The sequence below is a fragment of the Centroberyx gerrardi genome, chromosome 18 (genome assembly GCF_048128805.1).
Source record: "Centroberyx gerrardi isolate f3 chromosome 18, fCenGer3.hap1.cur.20231027, whole genome shotgun sequence".
NCBI classification, from domain to species: Eukaryota; Metazoa; Chordata; class Actinopteri; order Beryciformes; family Berycidae; genus Centroberyx; species Centroberyx gerrardi.
In genome coordinates this window covers 17212423-17229120 of record NC_136014.1, presented here as the reverse complement: position 1 = coordinate 17229120, position 16698 = coordinate 17212423, and the positions used below count along the sequence as shown (strand labels likewise).

At 43.4% G+C, this 16698-nt stretch overlaps 1 protein-coding gene across 1 annotated transcript in view; it reads left to right on the top strand.

Moving 5' to 3' along the window:
- Nucleotides 1-3029: 3029 nt before the first annotated feature.
- plcb1l (phospholipase C beta 1-like) overlaps nt 3030-16698 on the top strand; it is a 117375-nt gene continuing 103706 nt past the window's right edge. The window contains exons 1-2 of the mRNA XM_078289744.1: nt 3030-3216; nt 7943-8020. Of these exons, the coding sequence (XP_078145870.1) occupies nt 3118-3216; nt 7943-8020 (177 nt within the window). The 5' untranslated portion in view covers nt 3030-3117. The remainder of the gene's footprint in view (nt 3217-7942; nt 8021-16698) is intronic.

Here is a 16698-nt window from a genome sequence, read left to right as displayed (position 1 = left end):
GCATGCAGTAGCTGCACTGCCCATCTCTGAATGGCATGATGCATCCCAGAGTGCACTAGCAGGAGAGAGCCAGAAGGTGGAGCTGATCTATTGCCTTTATACCGTGTGATTCCTGTTGGGTTCATGTAAAGGACAATGCAGACAACAACAACTTAAATCAGACCCTCTGCCTTTCCCTTACAGTACCAACTCAGCGATCTGCCCAGAGGCCAATATCATATATTCATATAGTCCATGAAGCCGTCACCCCATCCAAACTGAATAGTGCCCAGATAACTGATTCAGATGAGTGAAAATCACCTCAAATTGATTTGAATGTCTCCTGGAAACAGAGGTGTCCTTAACACCCCGTCAGACCCAGCAGGCTCATTGGCAAAACATTGCTGCATTGTCCTAGCATAGACCTGTCCTGGCACACAACTCTGAATTTAGGAAGAAATTAACCCCGTTTGTGCTACTAATGTTAATTATGGAGTGCTAATTAGTTTGAACTTTGACTGCTCAAGTACTTTCAGAAATAGACATTTAGCCTAATAAGGTTTTGCATAGATATACCCTATAGACCGCTAGCCAGGCTTGGCATCTCAAGCCTCCGCTGGATGCTGCTGCTACTTGGCAGAGTAAGCAGTTGACATGTGCAGGTGGAAGGGTCGGAAAGCCATGCAGGTTTGACAGGATGAGCTTTGGCAGAGCGCCTAATTCACCCGACCCAACGGTATGCTGAATGCGCGTCTCAGAGAGATGCCGAGTTGATATTGATAATGAAAGCTCCAGCAGGCAGTCATTTGAGCACACCTGTTCCTCATCATCTCAGGGTGCATGTAGAGTGCCTGCCACACCGCTGTTCATTCTCTCTTGTCATTTCACTGCAGATGAACCAAGTCACTCCTCCCGCCTCACTACTGCCACCAGTGTAAGGGCCTATTGAGGGAAGGGGGGGGCGGGGGGGGGGGGGGGGGGGGGCGGGGGGGGGGGGGGGGGGGGATTCACATACACCACAAAGAGACCATAGTTTGGGCCCCCTTCCAAAAGCCTAACTCTGCTTATTCAATAAATTCCTCCTTGATTTCCATCTCTATCTCAGAACTTCCCAATTGACTTACTGACACAGCGCTGATTGTGTCTCCTACAGCAAAATCACATTTTACTCCTTTCAACCAAAAAAGAAAAAAAGAAACACCCCATTCAGCCTGTAGGTGACTTCATTTTAAAAGCGTAGTGATTCTCAGAGTGAAGGTAATAGGACATTCCTGGTGTAAGTGCTTTTACATCGACAATCCAATTATTTCTCCTTACTGTATTTCTTTCAAGAGAGAGCACTGTGGCTCATTTTAGAGCTTGTGAGCCTGAACCTCAGGGCAGATAGGAGGAGGGATGAGAAGAAATACCAAACTCTGAAACAAAGGAGGATAATGACTCACTCACGATATGAAAACATTTGTTTCCTCCCATCGGACAGACAGAATCCTGTACATTTATTGCGCTTGCTGATTAAACCGTTTCTAATTTAGACTTCTGACTCATCAGAAAACATTGTCGTTGAATAGATTATTTTTTGTCTCATTTGTATCTTTCCTCTCTCTCACACACAAACACTCTCCCTCCCTCTCTCTCTCCCTTTCCAGATCTGTCATCCTACTATATGAGTCTATCCAGGGCCTGGTCCCCAAACTGTCACTGTTAATCAATCATTAATGACAGGGGACAAACCCACAAAAAAAACTCCAATTAAGGCCGGCATGAAAAGTGACAGTCAGAATTTGACAGGTTTGACTAGTTTGACATGTCTGACAGTCAGTACCAGCCAGCAACTGACCACAGAGAGACAGAGGGGAAACTGCTCGGAGGACTTTGAATAGTCTGTAGTCCCTTTTTGGAAATGGCAGAAAATAAACAGTGTGGGTGGTACAAAGCCCAGAAGGGCTCCATGTTTTTTTTAATAACAAAGTTAAACTCAAAAAAAGTCCCAAAGGCTCTGACGCACTCTTGACTCACAGAACTTTGAAGAAGTTTAGTCATGAAGAAGTATAAATGCCCAAAGGCGTGTGTGGGCAGCGCAATGGGGCCCATATAATCAATGTCCAGTCTAGATAGATGGGTGTGGACTGCTTTCCCAAATCAAATAAAGGACTCATGAGGCTCTATAGCAGTACAGAAGTGGAAATAGATCATACTTGCCCTCTGATGAGGACAGATACAGATTATATGAACATGATCTCTTGTTCTGTTGGTTTGAGACAGAAGATAATCAGAGATACTCACCATGCTGTAGACCTGGAATAGGTGAAGAGGTCCAATAGGCTTTAACATAGGACCTTGAATTGTAAAGTTGCCTATGTTAAACTGTCTTTAACCCACATGTGTCTGTCCCCAGTATAGCCTACATCTCCCAAAGAAAAGACTGGTGGTCTTCTGCACCCAAAGGAAAAATCACAATAATATTCCTATAGTAATCATATAATACATTTTATAAGGATACAATGCAAGTATCATAACAAAACTATAGGAATATGAGAGGAATATTATAGTGTTTTTTTGGTTAAGGACACTTGTCTGTCACCAATAACCAACATCTCCCAGTGAAAATAAATAATAACTATACAAACCAATAGATTAATTAAATAACCAGACATCGTCGTTGCATAGAGCTGCCCTGGATATAAAGTCAATCCAAGTTTTCCCCTCACCTGATCCGAAGTGCCACCACCGCCTGCCCTCGCGGCCCCTGTATTGCCTCGGACGCTGGGCGGCGCTAGATCACAGCAAGCAAAGCATCGACCCTGTCCGTGCATTGACTTCTACAATGTGGACATGCTTCTCACTCAGACCCCCCTCTCCCCGTCTCTGCTCTGGCCGCATCGCGGAGCTTTTAAAGCTGCATGTCGCTCAGTCAGTCAGTCAGTCAGTGGCTCCGGTCCGCTGCGCCTGCGTCCGCCTCCACAGCTCTCCAAAGCCGAGACGCGCCACTGTTAATGCGGGCATGACAACCTGGCAGTGGGCTTCCGCCAGCCTGCTTGTAAACTGATTACACAGAAAAGGAGGAGAAATAAGAGAAGAAGAGAGCGGGAACTGACTCATTTCTACCCCTGCCGTGCGTCGAGAAGAGTAGATGAGTCAATGGCAGGGGCACAGCCTGGAGTTCATGCGCTGCAGCTCAAGCCCGTGTCCGTGCCCGAGAGCCTGAGAAAGGGCAACAAATTTATGAAATGGGATGATGTAAGTAATGCCGACAGAGACCGACAGTGAAGCTTTTTCTGTGAGACAAAGACCGATGCCGGTTTGCCACACGTTTGCTTTGCATGCATAGCCACTACTGTGCATTATACAACCTGTACTTCATGCACCTCATAGGCTACGTGTAATTGTTAATGGAAACCGCACTGAGATGGACTGTATTTGCCTTGCTGATTAAGGGTAAAAACAAATGAAGCAGTGAGTTTCTATTGACATGCGTTCTGTTTACATTTTCTCGTGTGTGTGTGTGTGTGTGTGTGTGTGTGTGTGTGTGTGAGAGAGAGAGAGAGAGAGAGAGAGAGAGAGAGAGCGCTTGTGTGTGAGAATGTGTGCGCCGCTCATTAAATCAAATTAAACATTTAAATTAAGGTCGCCCCCCCTTTTCTCCTCTGGAAACGTTTAATCAATTACCTACAATTAATAAGAGTATCGGGGCTCAACACGCGGATCACACTGTAGCCACCACGCAAGAGTTGAATAACGACCGTGCCTTTATTGTTATCATTCGTCTGTACTCCTGGCAGTCTGGCTGCAGTGAAATGACCTTGATTAAAATTGATTGCATGCTGCTGTTGAGTACGTGGCCGGCGAAACATAGAGTAGCGCTTAATAGTGGCCTTTTAAGAGACGGCTATGGCCGCAATGCACCTTCCAAAAACAAAAAATAACAATAATACTCCTATAATATTCCTGTAGGGACTTATAGTGTATCTGTGGCACTCAATAATGGTTTTATAGTGACCTTATTGTACTTATTGATTGTTTAGTTTAATCTCCCATGGTATCACTATAATAGGCTAGTTCTCTAATATTCCTACTGGGACTTGCTGTGATATTTGCAATGTGTCCCTCTGCTTACAACAGCCCCCGCTCATTTGAATAATTGCATGCAATTCCCCTGGTCTCTGCTAACCTTGATACACCTATAGTGTGTGGATATTTGAATATGAGCACAACCATGATTACTGCCGTTCTGGGAAAAGAGTTGCTCTCTTTTCTTTCATTGAGAATGGCGAGATCTGTGCCCACCTGTAACTATCGCTCATGATGACTGGATTATGCTGTTGTTTTCTTGCGCGCTGTAGCTGAAACTAACAAGGACAGCAGTGATGACAAGAGGAATCAGATGCTCGTCATCAAATATCATGTCATATATAAATCATGTGTAGGCAGGTTTTGATAATGAATTGTAATTAGGAGGGGATGCTGGTTTCACGTAAAGAAGAGATCATACATATAGTGTATTTCTAAGTGAAATCATGATATTCCCAGAACTCAGGTGATTCAAGCATAGCACAGATGGCATCAAAGGATGAGTGATATACCAGTGTTATTTTGGTCAGCGCAGATGGCACAGATGAAAGTGTGCACACTCACACACACAGTCCGTCAGTCATCGATCTTCTACTTGAGTAAGAGAACTTGAGTACTTCTTAAATAGTAATTACTACTGAGCCAGTCAACCTCCCTCCTTTCCAAATCTCTGGTTGGTATGTTGTGAGAAGGGGTGTGATGTGCGTGTCTGTTTCCCCTAGCAGACGTTGTTTGTGTAGCTTGTACATGTGGGCCTATCTCCAGAACCAAATGCCCACCAGGCCTTTCCTGCCACACACACACACACACACACACACACACACACACACACACACACACTTTCTCTATTTTATTTCCCATGCAGTCCTTCCTTCCTCTTTCTGTATCCTTCCATGGAAAGAATTACAGAGGAATAGGGAGACAGGCAGAGAGAGAGAAAAAGCTACGATAAATCTTCAATAAAAAGGGACGATTGAATTAAAACATTTTCCTCCTCACCATGGTTTTGGATGTCAATCTCTTCTCTAGTCTCTCTCAACAAGAAACAGAATAGGCAACAGACGAGTCCTGATTTTTTACTGCATGCAAGCTACACTACTATTTGTTGCTTTACTCCGGAGAGGGTTTTGGGGTTAAAAATACAGATTTTGCTTTACTGTTCAACATTCAATGAAGACAAAATAAGTATAAAGTATTGTTTACAGTGTCAGGATGACATACAGTACTGTACGGCATGAACAGCAGCTATGCTTTTCCAAAACAAGCAGTGAAATCCTGACCTGACCTGGTGAAAACTTCCACACAGTGATTTGGTAGTTGGCTGACTATTGAAACAGAATAGAAAGGCGATACAAAACCTTCAGAAATATCAGTGAAATCCTGTTGCTGAATGGAGGATCCTTCCCCTCTCTGCCCCACACGTCTTCCTTTCCCCTTTTGCCTGGTGTTTTGCTACTTCCACATGCAAGCAACTAGCAGATCTTTCTTTTGAAATGCCTGCATGGGTTATATCGTTATTTGTCAGAGCCGTTCGAGTTCGAATGAGCATTTGAGCACAGAGGGGTGTCATGACGCTGCTTCTTGTTAAGAGAGAGTGGAGAGGAGGCAGACATCCAAAGCCTGTAGGAAAAGGACAGGCTTGTGTAAATATCATCTTAAAGCTCGCTGACAGAGACTGGCATAAGGAGACGAAATATGTGAAAGATGATGCTGAGAGAAGACCATGACGACATGTAAACAGACAGATTTTTTTTGTAAGCTTACACTGAGCAGGCCCCTTGGTCTGGTTTGTCTTGAATAAGATATTTTCTGGCTCAGTGGGTAAGCCTAAAATCCCTTACAAGCAGTAGAATGTATCATTACAATGCAGAGCAGAAATATGCTGAGCCCAAATCTCCTCTAACACACCCCTCAGGTGATGGCTAATGGTACAGACTCTTCACTAAAAATAATGGAAGGAACGACTACTGCCTGGGATTGGTTCCCTCAAGGAGTTTGTACTTTCTCAATTCAGTCGCTACTAGCCTCGTCTTAATTCAGCAAAAAAAAGCAGACAGCTGCTGCCAAACTTCTAACCATTAATGACAAATCTTCAAAATATAAAAGATACAATACAAAAGATAATAAAAAGCATGAACATCACCGCTCTAGACGTAGTAATCTCTGTGAATCACATTCAAGTCTAATCCACAAAGTGATTTAGCTCTTAAAAGCACTCTGAGATGTTTTTTTTTTTTTTGTGAATGTGCAGACCCATGAGAAAATCTTTGTTAAGACTCCATAATGACTTAATGTGTTTGTAGCGGTGGCCATGGGGAGTTAGGACATTAAGGAAGAAGCTGCTGAAAATGACTGCTCTCACATCATTAGGCAGATTCCCAGCGCTGTGAAGCCATCTTTCTCCTCGTCTGTCTCTCGCTCTCTGTCTCTCTCTCTCTCTCTCTCTCTCTCTCTCTCAGACATCACAGGCAATCCATCAATCCTTATATCCAGTCCAAGCCGTGAATTCTTGACTTGTCTTTGGAAATAGAAAAGACTCATTATGGCGCGATCTGCCTCATTATCATTTTATAAAGTTTTCTAGGAGTAATTGACGGAGGATGGCAAAGAGATATTTATTCATCTGTAAAAACAAGTGAAAGTCCTAATGGTGTGTTGCCATAGCAAATGTCACTATAGCGAATGCCTGTGATGCTGCAGCTTACCATTTCCAGCGTCGAACGAGTCGCTTATTTTCTCTCCCTCTCTTCCCTTCCCATCTCTCTCTCTCTCTCTCTTTCTCTCTCTCCCTTTATTTTTTTCTCCTCGGGTTCATGAAGGGATAGAAATCAATACCAGTCTATCACAGTGCAGGTGTGCCAGGCTCCGTAAACTGTGATTGTCTTATTTAGACAGTATGAGGTGATTGAAGAGCGCTGATGGTTCTTTACGCCGCAACACAGACTCAGACTCCTCCGCTGTCTGCCACTTCCCAGCTCAACCCTTTCATGATGCCCTGCGCTGTGTGTCGCATATAGGGTTGCGCCCGAATATGACAAGCGTGGAGCAGTCGACCACGAAAGCAGATGCAGCGGCAGACCATTAGCTCTCGCCCCCCGACGCTGTGATAGGGGCATCATTAGAAGCCGCGCGAAGACACTTTGAAGATTTCCTCGCTCTGTCCAGCGAATGTGGTTTCCATCTCTCTGATCTCACAGCCGCGGCCGAGCGAGGAGGACAATACGCTACTGTTCGGCTGAACCGCGGCCACTGTGGACACAGAAAGAAAGAAAAAAAAAGGAAAGGCTCTTTCTTTTTATAGAAGCATCCAATAATATCTGCCGTTGCCATGTATGCCTCAGGGTCAAATTGTGTGTGTGTGTGTGTGTGTGTGAGGCCTTGGCGCTGCCAGTATGCGGGAACTGGGGGGGGAAGCATCTGTGTGTTACAAGGCGAGGGAATGGAAACATCAGTCCTGAACCAGCCAACCAGCCTTTAAATACTGTCATCTCAAATACACAAACACACTCGTACACACACACACACACACCCACACACATCAGTGTTTCTCACAGGTTCCTAGGTTATTTGTGGTAAGGGCAGGTCGAAGTGGTAAGGGCAGGTCGAAGTGGGCAAAGGACACGTGTCCATGGCCATGTGTCAGAAAGGATTGTGTCCCACATGCAACATAAACGGCACTTTTTAATGTTATTTCATCAGTTAAGAGAATCTATTAAAGGCATGCATCGCTGATATTGTGGAAGGTCAGCACATGTTTTGAAAGAAATACACTCTCCCACACACACAAAAGCATGCACACATGTAAAAACACAGACTCAAACACAGATACACAGACAGACATACACACAGACACACACATTGACTCCAGATGTCTTTTTCTTTTGTTTTCCTCCAGGATTCGACCACTGTTACCCCGGTGACTCTAACAGTCGACCCCAAAGGTTACTTCCTGTACTGGACTGACCAGAACAAGGTAAGACCGAGACCCCGCACTCTCTCTACTGCTACTGTCTGGCTGAGCCGCAGAGCCTGCACTTGTAATGTTCACTTGAAACACCGGCTACAGTCCTGACCTTTAACTCTTACTGTGCCAGTCTTGTTGGAGCTCAGTGAGGAGAGTTTGGTACAAACACTGCTAGGGCTGGAGAATAGAAACCCGTTCTGGATGTACAGTCCAGTATGTACTCATAGTAGTGTAAGGAGCTTTGGATAAAGGTGTCCATCAAATAGTTACAACCCTAATGGTTAATAAAAACCCTAATCTCACTGGGGATCTTATGCCTAACACTAAAACTACAAACAGAGACAAAGAACTCAGCTGGTTCGTCTTTATCTATATTTAAAGTGAAAACTGTCTGTCTTTCTCTTTCAGTTCTGTATGAATGGGAGTAACTGTCAGTAGAAGATGTAGATTCACTTGAGCGTGACACATAATTAGAAAGATAGAACGGACATTTATATTCAGATCTATGTTCTTGCCTCATCATTTGGGTGATAACATGTTAAGTGCCAAACTAATTTTTATAGTATTTTAATAGTGTTGTCATGGAAGCGCAGCGCCTCGCGCTCGGAATGCTAGTGTGTTACCATGGCGAAGGCATCATTTGGCCCCGCATTTCACAGACAGTTGCTGCAAACTATCCAAGTTTCTCATGTGCTGTCAACACATGATCGGATACACATCGCCATGGCAACGCTGTAAAAATTCTACGGCGGCCACGTTAGTCGTTCCAATCGAAATTACCACAGGACACCAGGAAGGGAAGGTTCCTTCTACCCATTTTGACTTCGGCCAATGAATGAGCAGTGCTGGAAAAGGGAGAGAAATCTGAACTACTTCACCTGCAGTCCTTAACCTGACACCTGTGAGAATATTCCATAGTGTATTGTGCTTTTTTTTTCTTTCCAGTTATAGCAAAGACTTTATTGAGAACAAGGAACAAGGCTGTGAAATACAAGATAATAGATGTTATCGGATCCAATAACCTTACCAAGTGTACGACTTGCTCTCATTGTAACCTTGAGAGTGTGTGCACAATTAAAGGGACACAGCAAGTCCTATTCCACTTCGGTTGGGTTAAGGTTTTTTCGGCTTCTTATGTGCAGCTTTGCTATCCAGTGCCTCTATTCATTAAAATCCGATCCAACAATAATTCCTCGTAGAAACTAACCTGCTCTTCCCTCACAAAACCAGTTAGACAGGGAAGAAGAAGAGGCTTCCTGTTTGCGTGTGTGTGCGCGAGCGGTTGTGTGTGTGTGCTGTGTGTATATGTGGGTGCCTGTGTGTCTGTAACTACATCAGCAGCGGCAGTCAGAGTTAGACTAATTAATAGCTGGCATGGTAGTGCCATTGATTTTGTGTTTGGCCAGATGGAGGTAGTTCACTGCGGCCAGAGCAGAGCATGGACAGGAGTGCTGACCGAGACTTTACCTCTACACAGACACACACACACACGCACACACACACGTCATGAGTGTGAGATTACCGCTACTGCTGTTAGGTAACAGAGAAAGGATCCTATCACCTCTTGTCTCCAATGTACAGGAAATGAATACAGTATGGGCAGAAAGGTCTTACCATTAACCAATTATTGAGGAAAAGACTGACATTTCTGAAGAGAGAGCGAGAGAGAGACAGAGAGAGAGAGAGAGAGAGAGGGAGAGGACCACTTGATGTTGGGTTTGTGTGTGTGTGTGTGTGTGTGTGTGTATGTGGTCTGTGTTTTGAGATAACAAGCACTGAGTGTGATTCTCCGCTAAGAGAATTGAGAGCGGCTCTCTGACATCAATTCATCATTATTTCCTGTGCTTCTGTCATAAGGCGATGATTTTGAATGATGAGGCTTTTGTGTGTGTATATGTGTGTGTTGGTGTGTGTGTTCATGTGTGTGTGTGTGTGTCTGTTGTGTCTGAGCACTGAGAGCAGTCCTGCCGCACACCTAATAACTCAAATTGATACCAAGCACAGCCAGCACAAAACTCTATTAGGGCATAAATAAAAGGGTTCTGCCTTATTCCTCTGTGCCACAGTTTGTGTGTGTGTTTATTTTAGTATACATGTCATGTCTCGTGTTTTTGCCCACCTTTACTCATGATGGTATCACACATCTGTTCAGCAGACGACTTTAAACAAGCTACGGTGCTCTGTCCAGTGTGTGTGTGTGTGTGTGTGTGTGTGTGTGTGTTTGCGTGAGACCCAGCCTGATGGCCTGCAGAGTAAAAGCATTCTTCAGATTCTTCAGAAGCACAGCAGAACTGTACTGAGTGTGCCCACTGCAGTACGTTTCAAACCCACCCTGTTATAGATGGATAGAGTTTATATCCAGACCTTCAGACTCTTTGGGACCAAACGCCATGAACGCCGGCGCATCGAACTTTACAGGAGACTCGTTTCACGTCAGAAAAAAGTTCGAAAATCCACTTTTTTATTCAAAAACAAAAAACACCCCACAATGTGCCTATTTTCCATTTGTGGGTCCGTGTGTGTGTGTGTGTGTGTGTGACAGAGAAAGGGGTGGGGCGTTGCTGTTTATCCCAAGCTTTGTCTTTCCTATCTGGTTCTGTCAGTCTCTGATCCTACAAGTGGTTTTTGGCCATGTTTCAGGGTCAGGAAAGCAACGCTGAGCTGAGTTTTCAGATCACCAAAAAACTCGGTGCCGGTTCTTTTCAGCTGTGATGTTCTTTCTGTTCTTTCTGTCTTTTTTAGTCTTTTTAGTCGATGACTTGTCGATGACATACTTTGTTGTATTTAAGTCATGCCGACAGTGGAGCTGACATACCACCTCGATGTAATGAGATACTTTTGTTGATCCTCACAGGGAAATTTTATTTTTTGCTTGCCGACACCAGGGCTTGAACCGGGCTGCTCCAGTTGAAGATAGTTAATAGAGTCGGTTTTTTAGTATAGCAGGGTTTTTTTTTTGTTTTTTTCAATTAGGAAACAGAGACAGGATCCAGAGCATGGGAGAGTGTAAGGGTATCTGCTTGAATCTGGATTCAAGCCGATGCAATTCCAGGCAACAGCACTAAACAGCTCAACCACCGCAGCGCCCGGGTGTTTTTTTTTCTTTTATGACTTGTTCTGTCCTTTTCTTCTGTGGATAAAAACAGGTGCAAACTATGGGGGTTCTAATGCGAGCCGACGTGTCTCCATTTCTGCACAGTGATGTATTTTTAAACAGGGACTGGTATGTAAACTCGTGCGGTCATAATTCTCCCCTATTTGTATGTGTTTGTCTCAGAGTCCATTTGGCCAGCGTTATGCGTCTCTGCATGCACTCTCCCTCACAGAAAAAGCCCACTGTTTTGAGTACACATGCACGTGCACACACACACACACACACACACACACACACACACACACACACTTGGAGTAAGAGAGATTTGACAACCATAATGACGATGATGATTGGTGACCATGACAACATCAATAACAATAACATCAGTAGTAAAATAGCAGTGTGCGTTGACTTATTGTAAATGAATAGTCAAGCAGTGAGCAACATGCTCTTATGTTAACAAATCCCCACCCTACCTTAGAAATACATTACCAACTGAGTCATAAAATGTAGAAAATCAATCGTGCACAACTGTCACTGTGAATCAGCAAAAGTTATCGGTGTTTGACAATGTTCCAGCTGCACAGCTTCCGACACTCACTTATTTCCTTCTCTGCTATTGTGTTGAGTTTGGTTTTGATTGCATTCCAATTGTTTTCTGTAATTTGTTCGAAAGAAATTGGCAGAAACCTACCAGCTTTTCACAACTCAGAGTTGTCAGGTATGCTAACTCGACCTAACAACCACCCTCTCATAATTCAAAAGGGTGCAGGTGCTTTCCTTTTTCTCACAGGGAGTAGAATATGTTCAAAAACAAGGACTCTTCATAGATTCCTTGTTCAAAAATCCTCCTATGTGTTGCAGACTGTCATTTACTTTAAAATAAGCAATCACACTGCCACTGTTGACTTGTGGTTGTGACGGTTTGGCAAATTTGTCCAGGTCCTATTTTGAGTGTCAGGTTGTTGAAATCACCAGTGCCATTATCCACTATAATAATGACATAAGTCACCAAGTCGCCGTCTCCACCTTCCACTGTGGTTGACTACTTTACATATCCCAGCTCCAGCACCATGGTAACCAGAAACCTGTCTGACGTATCATTGAGACCCAGCTCGCTTTGACCATAATATTTACATACATATATGTTATGCTGACAGTGACTTTGCAGTTTGATAAACAAACACGCACGCGATTGCACACATGCATGTAGAACACATACACCCACCCACTAGCCCCCCCACTCACACACACACACGCCACACGCCACATACACACACACACACACACACACACACACACACACACACACACAAACATTCCTGTACTGTCCAAACAGCAACAGGTGCTTTCTTTAGGGGGTTAAAAATAATGTTTGCCCCTGTTGGTTGAGCCCGGTTCCAAGGGGGAGGAGCCATGTAAAGCTGAGAGGTGGACTGACTCAGTCAAATTAACAGCCTTTTGGTTTAGTTGCTATGGTTGCCATGCGACAGCACACACCTTGGAAATGTCACATTCTCTTTCGTCCCCCGCTCATATTCTGGAGAATATAGCCCGCTTTAAAACAGATATCATTGTTTTCTGTGTGTGTGTCTGTGTGTGTGTGTGTGTGTGTGTGTGTGTGTGTGTTTTCTGAAGCAGGCTGTGGTTGTAATGAGAGGGCAAATGCTTTCTCTCGGGAGACTTATGTTTCACTGGCATTCATTGGAGGAGCACTCCCAATGCCTATGGCATTGAATGATGTTACAGAGGTGAAAGACAGTTCAGCCCGGGTCAAAACCAGACTCATGTAGTCGCCAACTCCTTGGTGTGTGAGGGGCATTTCTGAATTAGCCTGAATCAACTGAATTCTCAGCATGAGTACGGGTGTTCTCTGTTCCCCGTTCAAACCTGAAACACACTTAGATACACAAGCTCGCACCGTCTTCTCTCCTCGCTGTCATAGCAGAGTTCACACGTCTGTTTCCCCCCAACACAGCAGTTTTCTGTGATTACCGAGACGGCTGCTCCTCCACCTCAGTCAGCACTATGGGAGCGAGACACACGGCATAAATCTTCAGCCAATCTACCGAAAGTGAAATGTGACCTGTGCCAAGTTATGGCCTGGCACACCCTGGGCCCTATTTCATCTGTACTGATATAGAGAGAAGGAGAATGAATGAGAGAGAGAGAGCGAGTGAGTGAGTGAGAGAGACAGAGAGAGAAGAGAAGAAGAAGACGGAGACGAAGAAGAAGAAGAAGAAGAAGAAGGAGATAATAATAAATAAGATGATGAAGACAGTGACTTGGTTTACTTCCCCTTTCCCTGGTCAGCTGTGGTGTGGTATCAGTTAATTCGCTTAATAAGTCTATTTCATGGCACATTAGCATTTTGGTGACATAATTTAGAATGACATTTCATTTTGATTGGCTTTTTGGAGATTGGACCTTTGCTGCTGAATAATTACCATGATTACCTGTCATTGTTAACAGAGTGGTGGTCAGCTCTATAGTCAACCAGTAAGAACTAACATGCGTGACTGCGGAATAATGAGGGGGCTGGAAACTTTGTCAGTCAAACACTGCGGCTGTGACTTTTCCCTTATTGCAGTAGAATAACATTATTTTATTCAGAGTCACTTGTGTTTCTTTCTCAGTATGTCGAAGCAGTTCATCAGTCTTCTGCTGTTCATCATTCTTACATATGGCTTAGCCCTTGATCAGTCAATTGCTCTTATACCTTTATATTGCTGAATATCAATTAGGCGATACCATTGCCTATTATTTAGCTGCTGCCCAGTGAGAGCTGCCCTTTGTTCACCATGTTATTAATGACTGTGTTATCAGCCAACACATAGAACTGAGAAGTGCCAGCAAAATATTGAGTCCAGAAAATATTTCAGGCATAATCCCTCTCAGATGATATGAGTTTGACCTTGGGTCATCAGAAAAATGATAGGCTACAGTTACACCTGCCATTTCAATTCGATTTTGGGGATTTGTTCATAAAAACATAATGTTATAAAAAAAATAAAAAAAACATATCTTCGGTCATCCACATTTGGCTACAAATGTATTTGTTGCGTGTCTCCTGTGCCTCTGATCTAATCCATGTCTACTATCTGTTTCATTTTCTTCCTCTCCTGCTCTTTGAATTGTTTAAAATGCACATTATGACCAGAAGAATTCAGATCACAGTGCGAGTGTGACTATTTCTGATGTGGTTTGGTTTACAATCTGCACGAAATCTGACTTTAGACTTGGGATCCAGACCTCCTAGGTAATGTTCCCTGGCATAAATGGATGATCAAATTTTATTTGAAATGACAAGTGTAAAGGTTAAGATAAGAAGAAGTGTAAAGGTAACCATAGTTACCTCACAACATCAGTAATTGTAGAGGTCACTCTGAACAATTTTAACATTGCCGGAGTTGCTGAGAGATTGAACTTGACATGTGACTGACACACTCATAGCTGCTCACTGTGATTTTGATAAATTACTTGCACTGAAATCAAATTGTTGTGCCGCTGTATAGGTGTCCCAAAATTGGAATGAAATGTTATATTGTATGTCCTCAAAACAGATTTGAATAGGCAATAGTCAGAAAGATAAATGCTAAACTGCCAATAATCACTATGTTCTGGCTCAAAATGCTGAGATGCCAGATTATCTGTGAGTATCCCACATAAAAAAAACAAAACACATTTGACTAGGATTGTTACCCAGGAAAGCTGTGTAAAATCACTGTCACATCTTTCCAGACAGGCTAAACTTTATCAGATAAGGTTCTCAGACAATAATTGTTATTACCTAGTCACTGTGTCACCAAGGGAGGGTTAGGCAATGCAACAGACACTGCATGGAAGTAAGGCTGCACAGTAAAAGGTCAGGGTTATTGATATCGGCCTCAGGTGTTGCTGTATTTTTATGGGTGTTATTTATTGGTTATCAGGGGCTGGACATAAACTGTTGTCACCTTTCTCACTGCAGCACTCCAACAATATGACAGCTCAATCAATCAGTCACTCCATGCCATGTTATTTGGTAACAGCAAAGGTTTCCACAGTGAAATGTAACGCAGCCTCTCTATGCAGCTATTTCTTCAATCAGACTTCATGTCTGCTGTTTGGCAGCCAGAGAGGTGGGCGCTGACACAAGTCAGGATTTGGTTTGGAAATTTAAGTCATCATCTGTTTGTTTCCATCGCATTTGTATCTTTTGCAAGCCTATAAGAAAAGTGTAGTGGAAAAGGAGATTATACTGCAAATACAAGATTGTGTTTTTTTGTTTCCATCTTCCATTTCTTATACGGTGAAATAAACAACAATCTGGCCCGCAGCACCTATCCTTAAATTTGAGAATTTAAACTGTTGACCCGTCGGTTTTGTTGACCAGAATTGTAAGCAGAGAAGAGATGGCCTATATCTGTCTGCAGTTCCGCTGTAGACGGAGTCGCGCTTTATCAGAACTGAGAGTCAAAAGGGGAAAAAGTGTTTAAAGAAGAAAAGCGTCGCCAAACTCTTTTAGATTAACAGTTCCTGGGTGACTTCAGAAGGCTTTGTTTGCGCTTCACTTAGCCCTGTTCCTCCCTGTGAATTCCGATTAGGACTTGTTTTCCACTGCACTGTGCTGGTCTGTGTAAACACACACACACACTTACACACACATGCACACACACTCTAACTTCGAGGAGGAGGGACACGGTTCTGTTCATTTCCTCTCCAGAACAACAACTGGAGCCCATTCACAAAATGCGGAGTTACAGATCCGGAAAGAGGGCTTGTTGTCCGTCTAAAGCCCAATGTGACTTTGGCTGATTAAAGGCTCCAGTCAAGGTGCCAGCCCAGTGCAGTGTGAATCTCAGCCATTCAGTTCAGTCCACCAGGGTAAACGAGGTGACTTAACGATGGCAACCAGCTCTGACTGGGCAGCTCAGGAGAGGAGCTAAGACACCCTGGGCCGAGTGATAAGCTTAACCAATCACACGGCTTGTAAATTGTGCCGATGATGCCGCAGCAACTGAGGGATAACAGTTGTGACCGGTCCAGAATCGTTAATGAGATTTAGGGATATACTTCCTCCTTTGGGTGCAGAGGCCAACGCCTCTGGACAAAGAGGAGTTTGATCAGTCAGACACATTTAAAAAGGAAAATGGCATTGTACATTAGAGCTGAACAATTAATCGGGGAAAAAATAATCAAAATCACAATATTAACTCAAGCAATTTCCAAATCGCAGACTGCAATTAATTGCTTGAGAGCGAGGAGCGTCCAAACTGGATTTCTGAACAAGGTGTTTTAGAGCTCCAGGTAATCTTTGGTCCATGAATCAAGTACAATATTGGTGAAAACATTTCATCATACTCAAACTCAGTAAATCCTGCATACTGACATCTATTTTCTTTTAACAAAATCACTTTTCTTTAAACAATTTTCAAGTTCTAAAAAATGTAGAAAAAAATTGCAATTGCAATATTCTGTCAAATAATCGCAATTCGATATCAAGTCAATAGTCAATATCTTTCAGTGCTATTGTACATTTTAAAATGATAGACACAAACAGCATTTTACACACCTTAAAATAATGGTGAAATGGCTGTAGATGACAATAATA